This window comes from Oryzias latipes, chromosome 22 (assembly GCF_053564925.1).
Source record: "Oryzias latipes strain Hd-rR chromosome 22, Olatipes_Hd-rR_3.1".
NCBI classification, from domain to species: Eukaryota; Metazoa; Chordata; class Actinopteri; order Beloniformes; family Adrianichthyidae; genus Oryzias; species Oryzias latipes.
Window position 1 is genome coordinate 728,334 of NC_136258.1, and position 21,615 is coordinate 749,948.

At 39.2% G+C, this 21,615-nt stretch overlaps 2 protein-coding genes across 10 annotated transcripts in view; both read left to right on the forward strand.

Annotated features, from left to right (window-relative positions):
• The window catches only part of sobpa (sine oculis binding protein homolog (Drosophila) a), a 121,140-nt gene extending 118,923 nt beyond the window's left edge, over positions 1-2,217 (forward strand). For 2 of the 5 annotated variants that reach the window (XM_078940520.1, XM_078940521.1), the window contains one exon: positions 622-2,217. The gene's annotated coding sequence lies outside the window, so the exon portion shown is untranslated. The remainder of the gene's footprint in view (positions 1-621) is intronic. The other 3 variants (XM_078940518.1, XM_011490823.4, XM_078940519.1) reach the window with 2 other exon arrangements.
• A 14,118-nt stretch (positions 2,218-16,335) lies between these two features.
• rock2a (rho-associated, coiled-coil containing protein kinase 2a) overlaps positions 16,336-21,615 on the forward strand; it is a 72,583-nt gene continuing 67,303 nt past the window's right edge. For all 5 annotated transcript variants that reach the window (XM_023951816.2, XM_023951817.2, XM_078940527.1 and 2 more), the window contains exon 1: positions 16,336-17,204. In XM_023951816.2, the coding sequence (XP_023807584.1) occupies positions 17,088-17,204 (117 nt within the window). In that variant the 5' untranslated portion in view covers positions 16,336-17,087. The remainder of the gene's footprint in view (positions 17,205-21,615) is intronic.

Sequence of the window (21,615 nt, forward strand, 5' to 3'; positions counted from 1 at the left end):
CCCGGGAGAAAACCTTCCTCCCACCGTCCAAAAACATGCTTCACAGTTTAACTGGTCACTCTAAATTGTGCATAGGTGTGAATGTGTTGTAAATAGATATCTTAGACTATGAGATTTTATTACTAAACTAACAAGTTAGTTTTACACTGTATTTCTATTTGTATGTATTAGTGTATTGTCTTTATTCTCTATTTTCAGTTCTTATGTGTACTTTTTTCCTTTTAAAGTCTGTTTTATTTCCTCAATACCATTAACCTGCCAGAGAACTACATAATGAAATTAGCCTATGAGTAAAATCTGGTGTATTTTCATTTGTTATTTAATGATTAGTTATATGCAATGTCCATTCTTAAGAAATAAATGTTCAGATGTTCACATTTTGGCTGATATGTTCAATTACGATGCAATTTTGCCCAGAAAGAAAGTCTGGCATTTACGATTGTTCAAGAGCCATGTTTTTAGTAGGGATTTTTGCCAATAATAAAGTATGACAACAGGTACAAACCAAAAAAAAAACAAAAATTATAGCTTTTTGTTATAGTGAACTCCTTGAATGTGTCTCTTCCTGTTTGGTTTTGTCTGTTTACAACAATCTTAATTCAGTTATCATTTTCTTCGCAGTTGGATGTTTCGAGGACCGCAGTGCCATCAACTCACAGCTATCAAAATCTTATCACTCCGGACTTCAACCTATGTGCACGCACTTCTCATCCTCACTTATGGTACCGTCTGCCAGCAACACAAACCGCCTTCAACAACAGATGGGAGTTTGCATGATGCTGTGTGTCAGTGCAGAGGGAGGGGATTCCCATCATGTGACAGACTCTTCAATTGATTACATTTTTACAAGCTGGGCAACAGAGTAGAAAACAGAACTTAACCTTTGAACAGCAGAAAACATATTCCTGCAACCAGAGGGCAGATTTACCCCACATGGCTCTCTATAGGTTTTATTCACCTCATATCCTTCCAGAACAGCACTGTGTATTTTGGGGATTTTTTTTGTCTACTATAGTAGTATAAAATTTCAAAGGTTGTTGATTGGAATTGTGTTATCAAGATACAAGGATTTTTGGGAAACAAGTTCACAGTTGGTTTCAAAATCCCTTTCAGTTTTTCAAGAAAGTTAAGAAAAGTTGCAAGCGGGGCACAAGTTAACCTTCACCAGCAACAACTAGAATCATGTCTCTTCTTCAGTCTGGTTTTGCATATTCAAGTTGGATGAACTTTATTGCACAGTAAAGAAACAAAGTTATTGGGATAATCATTCCAATCAGCAGCATTTGCAGAAATACCTGAGGAACTGGGATGGCATGACGGTGCGGCTCATCTGCCAACTTTTGTCCTCCCTTCTCCAGGCTGGTACTTGATCTTTTCAATAATACATTAGCAGTGTTGTTTAAGTCATGGGGTTCTTTGAGACTGAATGTGTTGCCTTTAGAAGCTGCTGAAGGAACTGAGCTATAATTTCAAAACACCAAATGCTAAGTACAGTTTTCAATTTCTGTTTTTCCAGAAATCACGCCAAGTTGCTTGAATTCTTCTGCCAACTTTATATATACATTTTCACAGCCATTAGTGACAGATTGTGTGTTTTAAGTGGTAATAATACATTTAAGACTTGTAAAAAGAAATTGCATTCTTTTGTTTTTACATATTTCCCCATAATGCCATTTAATTACTGTATTTTACTCACAATAGGACGTCCTGGATTATAAAAGGCACCGCCAATGAATAGTCAATATTTGACCTTTGTCATATTTAAGCCACACTGGTCTATAAGGTGCATTAAATGAAACAAAAGAGTTAGAGATAAGTCTATCGGTCAGTCAGATTTTATTAATTACGTTCACAGTAACTCTAGAAGTTGTTAGTGACACGCTAACCTTGTTAGTAACATGTAAAGAAATGACAGCGGGACACGTTAGCGTGTTTACAAGGACACCCAAGCACAAGCAGAATTGATCCATATATAAGAGCTCCTAATTATAAGGCGCTCTGAGGTTTTTAAAAAAAAGTTAAGGCACCTTACAGTGAAAGTATGGTATATTAAATCGCATCCGCTTCTTTGTTTCATACGGAGCCCGTGTCCTGACATTAAGATATAAAAATATATCTTGTTCCCACAGATTAATATCTTGTTCCCACAGATTATTATCTCGTTCGCACGAAATACTATTCCGTTCCCACAAGATACTATTGCGTTCCCTCAAAGTAATATTCCGTTCCCTTGAAATGATTAACTCGTGCGAACCCAATAATGATTTCGTTCGAATGCAATAATTAATCCGTTCGAACGCAATAATTATTCACGTCATAAGTCATTCACGCGGATATGCTGTCTGTACGCCGGCAAAAGCCGCTTTCAGCGGTAACATCCGTGTCTCTGTGACCCATATTCGTTCAAAAAAGGAACATGAAAAAAAAATGATCACTTTATTACCGTCTCAATGAATATAAGCAAAATATCAAAAGATTTATGACAACTAGGCTGCTTTGTCATACGATAGCTCCTGCTAGGCTACTACTAGCTACTACTACGGCAGAGCTCTTTGATGTATGCCGGCATTTGGGCAACTGGCTGGTCTGTTGACAGACAGACAGCTGATATTGTAGTTTAGGGTCGAATAGGAATAATAACATTCAGGACTTGTCTTTTATTAACTTTAGCACTCAGTCGCTTTACATTCGAAGGCTATTAGGCTACATGCTAACTGACTAGCCGATCATATCCTGTTATTAATTTACGTCATAGATTTACAGCAGATGCCTTCACATTTCTGTCTGTGTGTGTCTCATTACATTGCATTGAAGACACGGAGGATGTTTAGAGAACAGATTTATTTATTTTAAAAAGCACAAAAGCATCCATCGTATTCACGTTCATTCTCATGATGATCTGGTACGCCCTCAGTCATCTTGCTGCAAAAGCCGCTTCCTGCCGCTACTTCCGTGTCTCTGTGAGCATTCAATAGGGGTAAAAATAAAAGCAAGAATGGTCGATCTGTTATTGTCTCAATGAAAATCTGAAAAATATCATATTAAGCTGGCTGCTTCGCCTAAAGCACTTACCTTTAGCTCGTAGCATAACAACAGCAGTACGTCACGTTTCCCAGCATGCTTAGCGGCCAATCATTGGTCTTGTTGTTAAATCTTGGTCACAGGGACACTGTGATTGGCCAATGATTGGCTGCAAAGCATTCTTGCTTTTATTTTTACCCCTATTGAATGCTCACAGAGACACGGAAGTAGCGGCAGGAACCGCCTTTTGCAGCAAGATGACGGAGGGCGTACCAGATGTGAACGTGAATACGATGGATGCTTCTGTGCTTTTTAAAATAAATCTGTTCTCTAAACGTCCTCCGTGTCTTCAATGCAATGTAATGAGACACAGACAGACAGAAATGTGAAGGCATCTGCTGTAAATCTATGACGTAAATTAATAACAGGATATGATCGGCTAGTCAGTTAGCATGTATCCTTATAGCCTTCGAATGTAAAGCAACTGACTGCTAAAGTTAATAAAAGACAAGTCCTGAATATTATTATTCCTATTCGACCCTAAACTACAATATCAGCTGTCTGTCAACCGACCAGCCAGTTGCCCAAATGCCGGCATACATCAAAGAGCTCTGCGGCGGAGCTAGTAGTAGCCTAGCAGGAGCTATCGTATGACAAAGCAGCCTAGTTATCATAAATCTTTTGATATTTTTCTTATATTCATTGAGACAGTATTAAAGTGATCATTTTTGTTTTTCATGTTCCTTTTTTGAACGAATGTGGGTCACAGAGACACGGATGTTACCGCTGAAAGCGGCTTTTGCCGGCGTACAGAGAGCATATCCGCGTGAATGATTTATGACGTGAATAATTATTGCGTTCGAATGGATTAATTATTGCGTTCGAACGACATAATTATTGTGTTCGCACGAGTTAATCATTTCAAGGGAACGGAATAGTATTTTGAGGGATCGCAATAGCATCTTGTGGGAACGGAATAGTATTTCGTGCGAACGAGATAATAATCTGTGTGAACAAGATATTAATCTGTGGGAACAAGATATATTTTTATATCTTAATGTCAGGACACGGGCTCCGTAGTTTTGACATTTTCCACAAATAAACAATAAAATAGGACATCCTACAGTTCCTGTCATTAATCAAAACCAAGTCAACAATTACAAAATATTTTGTGAAGAAAAGCACTTTTTATGATTTTATAACTTAATAACTAGAATTTCCTTTGGCCACATCATTTGCCTACTTTTTATGGGCTACTAGAATTGTGTATTAGAATTATTCTTTTCTTACATGACCAAATGTTGCACAAATCATTACCCTTTCACTGCCATGCCTGACAGTGACCATGAAGTGTTTGAATCCATTTGTTGTATGTAATTTACATATAATTACATACAACACCTAGTTTCACAAGGTAAGATTGGGCCTGTTCTATCAATGACATAAACAAACCATACATGAGACAAAGTCAAATCAAAAGTCAAAATAAATAATCCTAGAAAGTCTGAAATCAGAGATACAGATAAAAAGTAACAAACATAAAAATCTGAACTGGCACCAAAACCCAATTAAAGTCTTCACATGAGGTCCAAACACACATTGGCAAGTACAGTCATAGCCAAAAGTTTTGAGAATGACACAAATATTAGTTTTCACAAAGTTTGATGCTAAACTGCTTTTAGCTTTTTGTTTCAGTTGTTTCTGTGATGCACTGAAATATAATTACGAGCACTTCATACGTTTCAAAGGCTTTTATCGACAATTACATGATATTTGTGCAAAGAGTCAGTCTTTGCAGTGTTGGTGATTCTTTTTCAGGACCTCTGCAATTTGACGGGCATGCTCTCAATCACCTTCTGGTCCAAATCCTGACTGATAAATGACCCGTTTTTTCATAATCACTTCTTGGAGTTTGTCAGAATTTGTGGGTTTTTCTTTGTCCACCCACCTCTTGAGGACTGACCACAAGTTCCCAGTGGTATTAAGATCTGGGGAGTTTCCAGGCCATGGACTCAAAATTTGAATGTTTTGGTCCCCGAGCTACTTACACTGACCAAAAATATAAGCGCAACACTTTTGTTATTGCTCCCAATTATTATGGTATGAACTCAAAGATGTGAAACATTTTCCACATACACAAAATAACCAGTTCTCTGCACAGCACAATGCCACAGATGTCGCAAGGTTTGAGGGAGTGAGCAATTGGCATGCTGATAGCAGGAATGTCCACCAGAGCTGTTGCTAGGGAATTGAATGTCCACTTCTCCACCATAAGCAGTCTCCAAAGGCGTTTCCGAGAATTTGGCAGCACATCCAACTGGCCTCACAACCGCAGACCACGTGTGCACACCAGCCCAAGACCTCCACATCCAGCATGTCCACCTCCAAGATCGTCTGAGACCAGCCACTCGGACAGCTGCTGAAACAATCAGTTTGCATAACCACAGAAATTCTGCACAAACTGTCAGAAACCGTCTCAGGGAAGCTCATCTGCATGCTCGTCGTCCTCATCCAGGTCTCGACCTCACTCCAGTTTGTCGTCGTAACCGACTTGAGTGGGCAAATGCTCACATGCGATGGCGTCTGGCACGTTGGAAAGGTGTTCTCTTCACGGATGAATCCTGGTTTACACTGTTCAGGGCATATGGCAGACAGTGTGTGTGGCGTTGTGTGGGTGAGCGGTTTTCTGATGTCAATGTTGTGGATCGAGTAGCCCATGGTGGTGGTGGGGTTATGGTATGGGCAGGTGTATGTTATGGGCGAAGAACACAGGTGCATTTCATTGATGACATTTTGAATGCACAGAGATACCGTGACGAGATCCTGGGGCCCATTGTTGTGCCGTACATCCAACAACATCAGCTCATGTTGCAGCATGATGATGCCCGGCCCCATGTTGCAAGGATCTGTACACAATTCTTGGAAGCTGAAAACATCCCAGTTCTTGCATGGCCCGCATACTCACCGGACGTGTCACCCATTGAGCATGTTTGGGATGCTCTGGATCGGCGTATACGACAGCGTGTTCCAGTTCCTGCCAATATCCAGCAACTTCGCACAGCCATTGAAGAAGAGTGGACCAACATTCCACACGCCACAATAAACAACCTGATCAACTCTATGCGAAGGAGATGTGTCGCACTTCATGAGGCAAATGGTGGTCACACCAGATACTGGCTGGTTGTCTGAGTCCCCTGACCCCCTCAATAAAACAAAACTGAAGATTTCAGAGTGGCCTTTTCTTGTGGCCAGTCTAAGGCACACTTGTGCAATAATCCTGCTGTCTAATCAGCATCTTGATATGGCACACCTGTGAGGTGGGATGGATTGTCTTGGCAAAGGAGAAGTGCTCACTATCACAGATTTAGACAGATTTGTGAACAATATTTCAGAGAACTGGTTATTTTGTGTATGTGGAAAATGTTTCACATCTTTGAGTTCATACCATAAAAAATGGGAGCAATAACAAAAGTGTTGCGTTTATATTTTTGGTCAGTGTAATTATCACTTTTGCCTTATGGCGCGGTGCTCCATTGTGCTGGAAAATGCATTGTTCGTCACAAAACTGTTGTTGGATTGTTGGAAGAAGTTGCTGTTGGAGGGTGTTTTGGTACCATTCTTTATTCAAGGTTGGGTTTTTGGGCACAATTGTGAGTGAGCCCACTTCCTTGGATGAGAAGCAACCCAACACATGAATGGTCTCAGGACTGATGGTAGCGCTCACCTTTTCTTCTCCAGAAAAGCCTATTCCAGATGCTCCAAACAATCAGAGAGAGGCTTCATCTGAGAATATGACTTTGCCCCAGTCCTCAGCAGTCCATAAGCATACTTTTTGCAGAAGATCAATCTGTCCCTGATGGTTTTTTTTTTAGAGAAGTGGCTTCTTTGGTGCCCTTCTTGACACCAGGCCATCTTCCAAAAATCTTTGCCTCACTGTGCATGCAGATGCACTCACATCTGCCTGATGCCATTCCTGAGCAAGCTCTAAACTGGTGCCACTCCTGCCACTGGTGGCAGCTGAATCCTCTTTAAGAGACGATCCTGGCGCTTGCTGGACTTTTTTGGACGCCCTGAAGCCTTATTAACGAGAGATGAACCTCTTTCCTTGAAGTTTTTAATGATCCTTCAAATTGTTGATTTAGGTGAAATCTTAGTTGCCACAATATTCTTGCCTGTGAAGCCATTTCCATTCAACGCAATGATGGCTGCACGCGTTTCTTTGCAGGTCACCATGGTGAACAATGGAAAAACAATGATTTCAAGCATTACCCTCCTTTTAACATGTCAAGTCTGCCATTCTAACCCAATCAGCCTGACATAATGATCTCAATCCTTGTGCCCCTCAACATTCTCACCTGAGTTAACAACACAATTACTGAAAGGCTCTCAGCTGGTCCTTTAATGACAGCAATGAAAGGCAGTGGAAAGATTTTTTCGGGATTAAGTTAATTTTCATGGCAAAGACGGACTTCACTATTCATCTGATCAATCTTCATAGCATTATGGAGTATTTCCAAATTACTATTATAAAAACTTAAGCAGCAACTTTTCCAATTTCAAATATTTATGTAATTCTCAAAACCCTTGACCACGACTGTACACAAAAGTATAAATACTAAGATTATAAAAGACTTGGAAGATTTACCTTGATGAGAACATGTGGTATTTAAAATAAGAAGGAAATCTTTGAAACTTACCAAAATGTAAAACAAAAATTTGGAGAAATTTAAGGGAAACTATTGCCAATGGAAAGATGCTTTGTAATGTATGCTATCCTCACCTTTTATTATGAAAGAGCATTTTAATAGCAGTACCTAACTGCTGCTAACACACTTAAAGCATGGCTTGAAGTTGTGCTCAATTGGTCCATAGGCTGCCTCTGCACATTAGCCTGGACTTAACATAAAACACTGTTGAGTATTGTCTATTCAATTTGAATACTTTGTATTAATTTAGATATGTTTTGTTATGCTAAACCTAACAAGAAGGAGTCTGATTTTTTTCTCCAAAATAGGTTTGATGTCCTGTTCAATCTAAGACTGTCAAACCAACCTCCAAATTTGATGTACCTATGAAGTACATTGTGGCAGTGTGTGGTATGCCAAACTTTGGGTCAAAATTGAATCTGATTATGATGATGATAATATTATACGTCTGACATATACTTTAAAAGAAAAAAATTGGACGAGATAAAAAAAAAGACAAGAAACATCCAAAAGATAGGGAGAAGTAAAATCCATGCATGCCCTAGTCCAAATTTATTACAAACCCTATGCACTCACTCTGTATTACTCTGTAATGAGGACACATTTAGTTTCAGATAAACATATACACATGTAACTACACATTTTACAACTATAGGCACGAAACATACATACATGGAAACATCTGACACACACATGAAACACAACATTTCAGATTCAGTATTGGACCAGATAAATATGCCTGTCAAAATTTCAACCATTTATCAAAAAGGTTGGAAAATAAGGAAGTTAAATGCAGTTTAACTTTTTCACTTGTTTGTCTTAAAATGATTTCCTCTGTAATTTGACCCTGTGAGGAGAAACAGTTCAGACATAAGAAAACCACTTTACAATCCTACTCTAACTTCTAGTTTGTTCTGTGGAGACTGAAACATTCAGTGATTGCTTGCTTGTGCATTTATTCACAAATAACAAGGCTCACTTCACTCTCAGTTAGTCAATGTTATGTAGTCTGTGTTGAAGCAGGTGCAAGCAGAGAGCCCAGCTGAGAAAACACTGTTGATTCAGAATAAGTTGTGTGCAATACAATCTGCTGCCTCTAAGTCACACGTTTAGGTTTAGTATGCCTCTTGCCAAGGTTTGGTTTCACTGTCAGTCATGTTCCTGTGAACAAAAGAGATAAAAAGGCATTTTTATCTCTCTTGAAAAAAGAAACTTTTTTCATGATGTTTTTTGAACAATTGTATGTGAAGTATTTCTATTTATTTGTTTTTCTTTATCTGTCATAGAAATGTGGTCTGATCTCAAATTCTTTTCCCAGAGTGTAAAATTATGCTATTATGTTTAGCACCACTCAAATACCTGCCTTCTGATTTTACATTGGAATGTTTCACATCAACAGTAGCATGGCAGCTGGTCGTGACTACTTAAAGTTCCACTCCAACTATATTTTCAACTATTGTAAAAAATGTTCCCAGTGGTCTGTTGATTATAATTATGCAGTTTTTAGCCAAAATGTAAAAATCGATGTCGTTTTTAAGACATATTTTCTACAGAGTGGCAGGAGTTCATTAGAAATATGCCTTTGAGTTGTGAGTGGGACTGTTGGAGCGGAAGTAACCCTCCGCTGTTATCCCATTGTCCCTTTGTTTACACTTTCACCTGCTAGCTTACAGCCCCCCACCCCAAGCCAACATCAGTGGTGCAACAATCACGGCAAGCAATACTAAAGCTACCCAGCCAGATACCGGCTCAGACAAGGAAAATGAAGACTTTAATGGTAGTGCTGTCATGCAATTAATTGTTTTGTGCGAATAAATAATCGTGACCTGTAATTAATTGATCCAATTAATCCATTTTTAATCACATTTATTTTTAACCTATTAATTGCTGTGAAAAGCCTCATTTTGAGATATTTTCCTTTAAATAATGACATTGTGGAGCAGAAAAGGATCAAATTGTGACTAAGAAGTGACTTTATTAAGCTTTCCTAAAATAACAGACTTTCAATCTTTTCTTTTACACCAACAAGGGATATTTTTTTCTAATCTTGAACAATTAAGAAAAGCAAAATGAAGCACAAGAACAAAACATCAGGTCCAGGGTGCTCAAATTTAACACATAAAAACAGTAGAAACACTTTTCTGAGCAATTCAAAAAATATTGACCAGAAAGCAATGTAAGCAAAGTAAGAGGCTGAATTCAAATAAAACATTCATGCAAGTAAGAAGTTGGACCTTTGTTTTCTGTTGTCAGAACACAACAATGGTTAGATAAAAAATGGGATTAACGCGATTTTTAAAAATAACACGCTAATTTGTCTATAATTGATTAATTGTGATTAACGCGATAATTTGACACCCCTAGTTAATGGAGTGCATGCATCAGAATGGAGCAGAGCAGTGAGACTTTGGCCCACCCTTTTCATTTGCTGCACCACAAAAGAGAGCTTTTTTAAATGGCTGTTTTTCATCTGCTCCTGATTCATGGCAACTTGATAAAGAAATACTAAGAAAAGCAGTTTTAATCTTAAATTATATATATATATATATATATATATATATATATATATATATATATATATATATATATATATATATCCTCCATAATGAGAAAAATGCTACAAGAACAAGTTAAAAACACCAAAATCACAATTTTCATTTGAGTGAGACTTTAAGAAAGTCTCGCGCTTGAAGGGACGATAAAACTTACAGGATTTGATCAAATGAAGGTTATTTAACCAATCAGTTGGGCATCAGTTTAAAGATGTTTATATTGTTTTATTATGCAGTACCACCCCATTGACATTCTAAACCCTTAGCTCTCAGAGACTCATATTTAAAAAATAGTAAATTTCTTCCCTGTTTATTGTGTTATGCACCATTTTGTTAAATTCTTTCATGAAACACATGCTGGTAATGTATTTTTTATAATATTTCAATCTACTGTTTTCACAAAGTTTTATTTATTACACAAACATATTTCTGCTAAGGTTTTATTTTATTATCTTATTTTTATATATTAAAAATGTTCAGGATATCATGTTAAAGGTAAAACAGGTTCTGACCAACGTCTTTTCTTGCCAGCAGAAGCAGAACAAATTTGTTGTTTCACAGCCACGCCTAAACAAACATTTTAAAAAGATCTAGAAATTTCAAATGTTTTATGTGCTTTAGTGCTTTTATTTTGCTTCTACTAGCTTAAAACCAGAGAGCTAAAAAAAGATTGCTTGTTGAAATTTAAAGAAGTACACAACAAAAAACTACACTACAAAATAATATCAACAAGTAGCCAACAGATTTTAAAAAAGGTCACCATCACAACTATTCAAATTTACTTAAAGATTTTAAAGTTTGTAACCTGAACTATACTCTACTTTGTTTGAAAGAAGTACACTGTTCATGCCTGAGGAGGAATCAAAAGACATGGAGGTCTACCATTGCTTACAGCTGCCACTATTATTGTGAAAAGCATCAAGCCTTCGATCAGGAAGACAATACACTACAACAGCCTGGATTATGGAAGGGTTAGGACTTTTTCAAAAACAACAAAGAAGTTGCCTTAACTTTTGCTTGAATAATCTCCACAAAAAAGTTATTGTAAAGACAACTCCCCTGTGTTTTTGAAAAAGAAATAAACCACAGACAATAACTTTGTTATCTTGCTTGTGTCAATGTATAGATGATCAGCTTTTTCTGTAAATTGTATGGACTGACATGTTTATGGCTGAGAGGAATGACCTCCTCCAAACCCTTGTCCAATCTGTTGAAACCTTTTAAATCGTGGTGGACCGTTATTCTCTTTGTCTACATTTTTCTAGCATCATTTAATGTCTACATTTTTTGCATTTGCAAATATGAAGAAAAGTGAAGGTTGATTCAACTTTGAAATGCTTATTTTTTTCCCTTTTTTACGAAGAACACAGAAAATGTTGGAATGTAGAGGACTTTTTTAAATATGAAGTTGTAACATGTATATAACATGTGGCCAAATTTGCTTTAGAAAATGTTTAGACTTTGTGTTGTAACAGTATTTGTTTTATTCAGTGAGTTGTCCATGAAGACAAATAAAGAAGAGGACCACATCACTGCGTTTCTCTGTGTATGTCCAAAGAAACGGTGCACTCAGGACAAGTTTTATATCTGACAGTGTGTAAATAATTTATTGCATTATTTGCTAAGAAATACCTCCATCAGTCACATTATTTCTTTATTGTTTTTACCAATAATCAGACTTCCATAATCTATACTTTGAGAGGTTTTATGTCTTGATCCCTAAACATTTTCTGTCGCAATTCCAGTAAATCAAAAGGATACAAAGCCCAAAAGTGTTTCCTGAGATATATATTTTCATGTTAAAAATAAGCTGACATTTTGTCTTTAAATCATCTTCAGATGTATTTCAATAATTCATGCAGAAGAAGGAAAGTGTCTAAGCACAGTGTTTAGTAACTTATCATTTACAGCTTGGCTCTCGTCAGGCCAGTCACAAACTTTTTCTGCAGGGCCCCCCTTTCTGAAGATTAGAATATTTTCGAGCCCCCCCACACTGACACAAACATACAAATCCTTTGTTTCTAAACTCCACCGCGCCCCCCCTGCAATACCTCCGCGCCCCCCCCCCCCCCCCCCCCCAGTTTGGGAACCACTGCGTCAGGCCAACTGTGCTTAAATATTAATGAGCATGGTAAAATCAACATTCAAAAAGAGCAAAAAAATGGTTGTTTGTTGGTTTTAGGCACTGCTCAGCTATGCCCATTCATTGTTAAGTTAAACCAGTGGTTTTCAAACATTTACTCTTGTTCCCCCCTTTGGAGGAGGAAAATGTTCATTCCCCCCAAGAAAAAACTGTGACAAAATAAGCCAAATATGTTAAACTTTAATACCATATTGGCAAGAGACAAAAAAAAAATAGATAAAGGATCATTCACTTTGTAAGAACAATAACATTGAACCTATGTGCAAAAAAAAAAAAAAGTTGTGTTAATGGCTGCAATGTGCCTGCTTTGTGCTACACAGCTTTTCAAAACAAGGTTGCAGGTTTGTTACTGTAACTCTCAAGTCATGCATAATATTGAGCCTAGCTCTGTTATTTGTCAGAAGTAAAGCCTATTTCACAAAGATAGGATGTAGAATGGAAGCAGAATGCCCACAGCCTTCTGCCCTATGAGTGGATGCTCCCTCTCCACACCCAGCCAGAATTCAGGGAGTGTCTGTGCTGTAAACCTCATCCTCAGGTGGAGTCTGACGTGATTTCAATGAACTGATCCTCCTCAGCAAGTGCTGCTGCACGGAGGCAGTACGTCCATTATACATGCAATTCTCCATTCTTCAGCAAATCTGGTCACAGTTGCAAAGAAAAGCTGGTGTAGGTATCCAATCTGTACCAATCGCATGTGCAAAATGCATCAATGTCCAGGCATGGGTGGTTGCCTGGGTGGTGTGTTCGTCCACTCAGCAGAAGCAGGGAATACAGAGGTGGAAAAAAAGGAGTGAATTGCACTCTGTAGTCTAGTGCAAAATAAGAGATATATTTATGAGATAAGAGCCTTTTCGTTTTGTGATCGACACATCACAGTTTTTCTCAGTCTGCCATTCTTGTTCCTGTAGCCATAATTTAAAAAGGCCTGCTTTTTTTTGAGAGAAAAAAAACCTGTAACCCTTGTGCTATCCTAGGCACTTTACCATTGGGAGTTGGGTCATATAGACCCACTAGACCAGGGGTCTCAAACTTGCGGCCCGCGGGCTATTTGCGGCCCCCAAGATGATATTTTGCGGGCCCCGCCTTAGTATGAAAGTTTAATGTTAATGCGTCCCCCCAGTTTGTGTGAATGACACTTTTTCAGTGTTGTGCGTGGAGCTGACAAACTAACCAATCACAGTGGGGTACATGTCTCTTGGGGGCGTGACATTAACCGGGCTTGAAAGCAGGTAAACATTTAAAACAGGAAACCTGACAGCCCCCTTCCTCGGACCACATTAAGGAGTTCTTTCCTTTCCTTTTTAGAACGTATCTATTCGCTCGTAATTTTCTAAATACATGCAGTCCGTGCTGAACATTTCTCTGGGTCGCATGGACCCGGAGGATGGTTAAGGTTATGGTTATGGTTAGGCGCGGCGGCGTATCAACCCCGACCAAAACGGTTCTCATGCACGGCTGTCTTACTGCAGCCCGCAACTCCCGCAGGAGATGGGTCAGCTGAGGAGAATAAATGTCCCACATCTACATGCGTGACAGCTAACAGGGCTTTAACATTGAACACGTGTGAGCAACAACAAGATTTAGCCTCAGAAACAAAATGCAACGATAGACGTGTTTTAGACGAACCAGCGCCTGGCTTGGATCTTAGCTAGACCAGGCCGGGGGGGGTGGGGGTGGGGGGTGGGGGGTGAGATGAAGGCGAAGCTGGCTCTCAGACACTCACAAGTTGCGTGTGTGCGTTGAAGTTGCGGCCCACCCTCAGTTAGACCCTGCCTTCTGTGGCCCCCAGGTAAATTGAGTTTGAGAACCCTGCTTTAGACAGTAATCTGAACCTTTTTTCTTCAATGATTTGTGATCTTCACTGGTGTCCATGGATTACATGAAATCTTTCCACCTTTATCCACTGGTAGGGAGAACACGTCAATGTAAGGGGGGGGGGGGGTCATCTAAGATAGCACAAGGGTTAAAGCAGGAGAATACATATCCTAAAATCAAAATAACAAATTTTCCCTAAATTTCAAAAAATGTATAGGGCAAGTCTTAATTTTGTCATCTCAGGGTACACTACCGAATCTGGTAAGTGGCAACATTGCATGTGGAAACTTATAAAATGTGAAGAAAATACGGCTGTTGCGGGGACCAAGAAGATTCACATACAATGGGCGGAGCGCAACGCGTTCAATTCCCGCACACTGTGAGCCACGCCTCGGTCTGCACACTGCAGCCAGGGGTACTTGAGTTTCCCCTGCTTCTCGTGTGCAAATCATGTGATCTTTGGCGTCATCTAGTGGTTTGTAAAAGTAACAGCTTCTTCATTAGTTGTGCCAAAGCATCTTAGAGAAAAGAACTGCTAAATAAGCAATGTGTGGAAGTGTTTTTCAAAACACAATTCAAAGTAATATGCAATCCTCAATTGACAATTGAAATTACAAGTTAATCATGCAATTTGAAAAAGCACTTTGCAACTGACAAGTCAGTATGCAATTCAAATTTGGAAAATAATACATTTTGCTTTTTAGAATTTAATATTAAAAACTACAATTCAGTATGACAATAATAATACTAATAATAACAAATTCAATTGCATTTTAAATGGTCATGGGTTTTTTGATATCATATTTCAAATGACAACATTTTGCAATTTACAAATCAATATGAAGTTTGACCTTTCATTTTGAAAATCCATTCATTCATTATTAATCTTCTAAGCCGTTTGTTTCCTTTCGGGATCACGTGGCTGCTGGAGCCTATCCCAGCCACTTCTGGGCGAAGGCAGGCGACATCCTGGATAGGTCGCCAGTCTGTCGCAGGGCACATTTTGAAAATATATTTTGCAATTTACTATACAATATTAAAAAATGACATTCTAATACATTGTTTGCTTTAAACTTGTTGTAAAGTAACTTATTGCATTGTAATTTGTCATGGAGTTTTTGTGTCAAAATTCAAATTGAAATACAAAACTGTCAAACGCTCATAAGGCAGGGCCCACCACCTTCCTAAATTTACCAAGTCCTGCCTCCACGTCCTTTGGCCAACCAATTAAAAATATTAAAGACTCTCAGCTAACCTGTGGAATTATTTGGCATTGGTGGTTAGAGAAGAGAATGTGCTATCTGCCAATTAATTAGATTCTGTGTTTCTGATTACAAACATATTGCTTAACATATGATATAAGCAAAATAATCCAGTACTTGCTGCCAGAAAAACAATTACAGAAGAACAAACAAGACAGAATAAACACAGTTTTGACAGTTGTTTTCTAGGTTGTATCAGAAAGAATTTTGCTTTATACCTTTCATTCACTGAGTTAAATATTTAAAAAGAGAATAAAATCAAGGAAAATAAGGATCCAAGAAAAGCAAAACAAAACAAATCCTTAGTGTCAGTGTAAGCACAGTTTACAACCCGAACAAGATCAGACATACAACAGAAACACACAAAGTGGACTGAGGCGCAGCCATAGGGGCACCTTGCTTAGCATGGGGTGTAGATGGATTACAATGTGGTGGGGGCGTCTCGGCGTTGCTGCTCAATATTGAAGCACAGAAGCACATATGCAGACAACAACACAGTACATGATGTGCTTAAGAGTCATTTACATTTATGGGGAATTCTATTAAAATATTGTGTAATTTTGTGTACTTTCAAAAGTTTTCATGATTTTGGGTACATTTCCAATTCAACCAAAAACAACTTGAAAATGTAGAACTTTTTGTTTATGAATAAAAAAATGGCTGGGCAGAAGATCAAACTACAGCAAAGTTAGAAAGATTACACATGTTATGTAATCTCTGGAAATACGGCGTGGGAACACAATATTTGGTTTTAACCAGTTTATTTTAACAAAGCAGCTAACATGTTTTCAGAAGAGTGAGGGCTTCTGGGTAATGGAGTACTGGTTGATGTTAGAGGGAGGAGACACTACTGCCGCCTCTGTGTGTTTGTGTAGATGTGAGGAATTCAGCTGCTCGGAGACCTTCCTCTCCGGGTGGGGAAGATTTTTGTTTGACAGCAGCCCAACAAGAATGAAACGCAGGAGGACAAACAAAAAACATCGCATGACGAAGTTCAGGAAAAAAGTATTTGCCAACTAAAAATTCAGCGAGGGAGAACGGCCACATTTGTCCTTTCAGATGACTTGTGGCAGCGGGATTAAACTACAATTCGACAGCTGTGTTTTTGAATGGGGTGAAAATAAGTGGAAAATTCTCCGAAACGGCGAGTCCGAAGAATTTCCAGGAGGCCAAAACCTCTTCGGTTCGGTTTGGGGCGCAGGCAGAGAAAACGCCCTGCTGCTACTATCTCCAAATTCAAACTTTATCGCCGAGTTGCGCCAAATATGCATCTTTCCCTTAACGCGAGGTAAACATTCCAGCAGCTTTCTCCCCCATTTCCCCCCACAGAGACTGCAAACGTAGTGGGGGTTCAATACTTAACTTGGGAAAGGTTGGGAGTTTTCTGCTTCTTTTTCTATCTGTTGGAGTATTTTCCCTCATTGTCGTGCTGCTCCTGCTGGCAGCGCTTTGGGTGGGCTGAGAGCCCAAGGCGGTTCTGCTAGGCCTACGGCCATTAGCCCCGGACAAAGACGAGCGTCCGTGGACGTTTGGAAAGAACAAAACCGCGTGGACAACGTCTCAAGATTTGTCAAATTCCCTTACAATGAGCGACTCTGCGGCCGTGTCGGCGGGCGCCGAGAGGAGGATGGAAACACGGCTGAAGAGGCTGGAGGACATGCTCAGAGACCCGAGGTCCGCCTTAAACCTCGAAAGTTTGCTGGTAAGTTCAGCGGATATTTAATGAAGCATGTTTTGTTACTTATTTGAACCGCTAACAACACCACGTGAGTTTAGGAAAAGCGCGTGCACCTTCAGGGTTCCCCCACAACCCCCCGTTCCCGTTAGCTTGCAGCTGCTGCTCAGTCATTTTTGAACAAAGTTCCTCTCATCTTCCTCCACTCCAGCATCAAGCTTCTTCTCTTCCATTCTGGTGTTGATCAGGAAGAAAGGGAACAGAGCCAGTGGATTCACTTAGACGGGCCTGATCTGATGAGATGAGAGCTTTAGGCGGAGTCGAGATGCAGTTTGTGGCTACAGATTTGGATAACCAGTGGAAAATGTCCATCTTGGTGTGGTCTTGGAGTCTAATACTTCAGGGCAAAACTCCCTCTTAGATAACCGTCAGCTACAGACTTACTGAACATTTAAAACGTGTGATGTTCCCTTAAAAAACACATTTGACTCCCAGTGTTTTGTTTTCCAAAGGAAACACTTTCCTTTTGACAACTGTCTGAAGCTTAAATATTTCAAAACACTGGGTCAGACATTTATTTTCCTTAAATTCCCACTTGATCATCATTTGATTATATTCTAAAATTATTCCCACCGGTTTTTTAATCATGATTATGCCGTTTTTAGATAAAATCAGAAAAGCAGTTTCATTTTCTGGAACTTTTGGTGCAGAGTAAACCTGTCCAACCCCCTCCATCCATCTGTCTGCATGCTCTCCTGCTAGCTTACAGCCCCTCACACCCCCCACTTAACATTATCCATGCAACAAAAATGGCAAGTGATATTGGAGCTGTCCAGCCGTACAGTTTTGAGCCAGATACCAGCTCAGATGAGGTAGAACAAAGGCAGACATGGATCTTTGTCTGCAAGTGAATGCATCATAATAGTGGAGCAGGGAGCTGGTAATCTGCCTGCTGTATTTTTATGTCACACCTACAATCTTTTTTTCCAATAGCATTAATAATCCTGATTAAACATTTGAATGAACAAATATTTAGAAATTCCGAGTTTTATTTTTAAACATATGAGAAAAGCCTCAAGAACATGTTAATAACACCAATAACACTGTTTTTACCAGAATGGGTCTTTATGGAGGTCTGCCAAAATAAAAGGCAAAGTCTCTGTCTACCTTGTAATTGGTCCCATCTTGTTCAGGACCTCCTCCACATCCCACCCCTTCATCCTTCTTCTGTACAACAAAAACAGTCCTTCTCCATCCTCAAAGCTTCTGCAGAAAACTCTTCTGAAAGCAGTGGTGTTTACTTCCTGGACATGAACCGGGAAGACAGAGGTGTTGAGTGTTTCAGACAAAGTCTATGTGGGAAGCTTGTGGAAAGGGGGCGGATGGCTGCGGATGGTTTTCCATTTTTAGTTGCCCTTTGTTGTTTGAATTGAGACTTTTTCAGTATGGGAATTGAACCACAAAAAAACACTGGTAGTTCTGCCATCTCTTTTGTGCAGGTGAAATAATAACAAGTAAACCAGAAATGTCACCACAACTCTTGGGCTTCATTTCTTGTTACAGTGAATCACAAATCCCTTTCCTCTGTAGCTTAGCAACTACGAAAAAGAACAAAGAAGATTGAACTATTTGTCCTTAGTCTTTTGTAAAATGAAGGTTTGCCCTTTTTGTTAGCATAAAGTAGGATCTTTATATATGTATTATATTTTTAGTTTTTTAATTTTTTTTGAAGAAGTAGCGGAAAAGGGACGCGTGACTCTTCTGTCAGTGTTCTCCAAAAATGGCTTACAGTATTTTTTTCTGACTCTACAATTAAAAGGCAGATTTTTAAAGTCCCACTCCAACTATATATTTTTTATATCCTAATATTGTTCCCTCTGGTCCTTTAATTATTATTATGGAGTTTTTAGTGAAAAAATAACTAAAAACTTTGTCGTTCTTTTGTCTTTTTCTGCTGAGCCAAAGGAGAACACAAAAAATTTGTGAGCTAATTTCCCAGCATGCCTTTGTTTAGATTCTCTCACGCTAGCGCTAGACGCTGGGTCGTGTGGACCCAGATCCGACCTTGATGCGAAACTATTACGATGGGGGCCCCAATGTTAAATGGTGCAGTTCTTGTTTTTGTTGTAACCAACACATTCTCACTCCCAGCTCGTCATATATGAACATATTTTCGTGGCCCCCTCCACATCACTTTTGGAGGGGGCCATGGACCATTACTGGTCCAGAGCAGCTTGGTACCGGGCCGTAGACGGGAAAGAAATGCATACGCTAACTTTGATTCTTTCCTCCTTTTCATTTTCTGATTCAGAATTAAGTTTGATTTAGGAAAACTACTGGATTCTGTTCACCACATCTGCCTGTCTTGCCGCATCACGTGACATAAAGCGACTGCTCGCTCGGAGCGCTAGCTAAGTTATTAGCCCAAAGCACAAATCTAACAAAAGCCAAACAAAAAGACGTGTTTGGAAAGTTTCTTTGGGGAGAAAAGATCTAGTGAGGAAACTGAAGAAGAGTCTTCAACTTCAACAAAACATAAAGCTGCTGTTTGCAAACAAAACGTATGGATTTATGGAAACAGTTGTTTCACTCTACATAATATGCAGTGACTGACTCTCGAATGTTTCACACAATCTCACAATAATAAAGATGTAGACACAGTGGATTCACTTTCATATTATATTTAGAAAATACCAGTTTTACGATGGTTGTGTTGTTTCATTTATCTGTCACACCTTAAAAGTTGGATGCGGCTGAAGTTAGAATCCTGTTGTTAGCCCCCACTTTAAATTAAAGGGAAAATCTTCATCACAGTTTGTTAAACCAGCCGCAAATATTTTACAGATAATGAAGATTCAATCAAATAAAGTTATAACCTGCTGAAGATGTTTTGGTACTGAGGAGACTTGTAAAAGGGAGATTCATAATTTTTTCCTACAGAAAGGCTGCAGGAAGCAGTTATGAAATGCAAACTGACTGAAAAACTTCCAACTTTTGTTTAAATGTTCATTCTCCTGGGGAGGTGTTTGATTTGTGGAAAGAAGCTAATGAGGGCTAGTGGATCCTCCGTTTATCTACTTTTCTTGGTGATGTTGGCATTTGTTGTGTGCATGTGTGGCGCATAGTTCCATGTGTTTTATGTTATGTGACATTAAATTCTGTCAATTTGAAGTGAGAGTTACATATTAATTACATGCAGATGTGCAACCCTTGGCTACTAAAATATATTACACTGAATATTTAGACATGCATTTTTTTCAGACCTTAATTTCAAGAATTTTTTTTAACTGGACCTCTGACTAACTGGACCTGCGCCCTAAATGAACCCCCATGCCTAAAGAGAACAGAGTGATCAGCAAATATTGAATAAAGGATGCCCGTATAGCCATATGCAAATGGTGTAATGACTCAATTTCACTATATAGCCTCTATCAGCATTCATTAAGTTTTACCTGAGCTCTCTGCAACATTACCCTGGTGTAAACTTGTTGATCATTTTTTGGTAGCCTGCAAATGCCAAGCACAAGCTGACCTTGTTAAGGGGAAACATTTAAAGGGCCTATACCATGCTATTCTTAAGCTTTTACAGTAAACAGTATCCATGTAAATAAGATATTACCTTTGGCACAGGAAATAATTAATGGTTTTAATAAATATTATTTTCCTGAGTTCTTTCCCTAACTGGAAGTAGACAACTCGATCTCTGAGGCACCGGCTTTCGCTCCGTGTGGGTGCCGCCCATTTTTCATGACGTCAACCCAGAGTCTGCCTCGGCAGCCGGTCTACGTTTCACCCAGAAAAAAGAACAACATCCAAAGATGGATGTGAATAATGTGCACATAAAAAGAAAGCAGATATGTGTGAGCCTGCGACAGACTGGTGACCTGTCCAGGTTGTCCCCTGCCTTTGCCCATAAGTGGACGGGATAGGCTCCAGCAGCCCTGTGACCCCGACAGGGACAAACGGAAGAAGAATGAATGACTAAATGAATGAAAGGAAAGCATTTTAGCCGATTACTGCTAGCTCTACGAAAACAGTGGGTGTGTTAGCCTGGGGGCGGTGCTTAGAGTGCAGACTCTTCCTGGAAGGGTATCCTCTCACTTGTCTACATCAGCTTGTGATAATTGGCTTGTTTTCGTGGGTCGGGAGGGGCTCGTACTCAGAGCGCAGTTTTTTTAGAGGAACACTTAGAAATGCATGAATGAATCAAAATACTTTGTTGGGGTAAATTTTAATGAGGAAAGAACATTGTAATGCACTTAAAAGCTCAGAAAAATGATTTTGCATGATATAGGCCCTTTAAAGGGCATTTTGGAGATTTAAAAAAATGTGGACACTTTATTACAAAAAAATGTAAGTTGCTCTCCTGCAGGAAATGACCTCACTGAGGGGAAAAGTTGGCTACTACATGTGGCTCAATGCGCCTTTGAGTGATTGC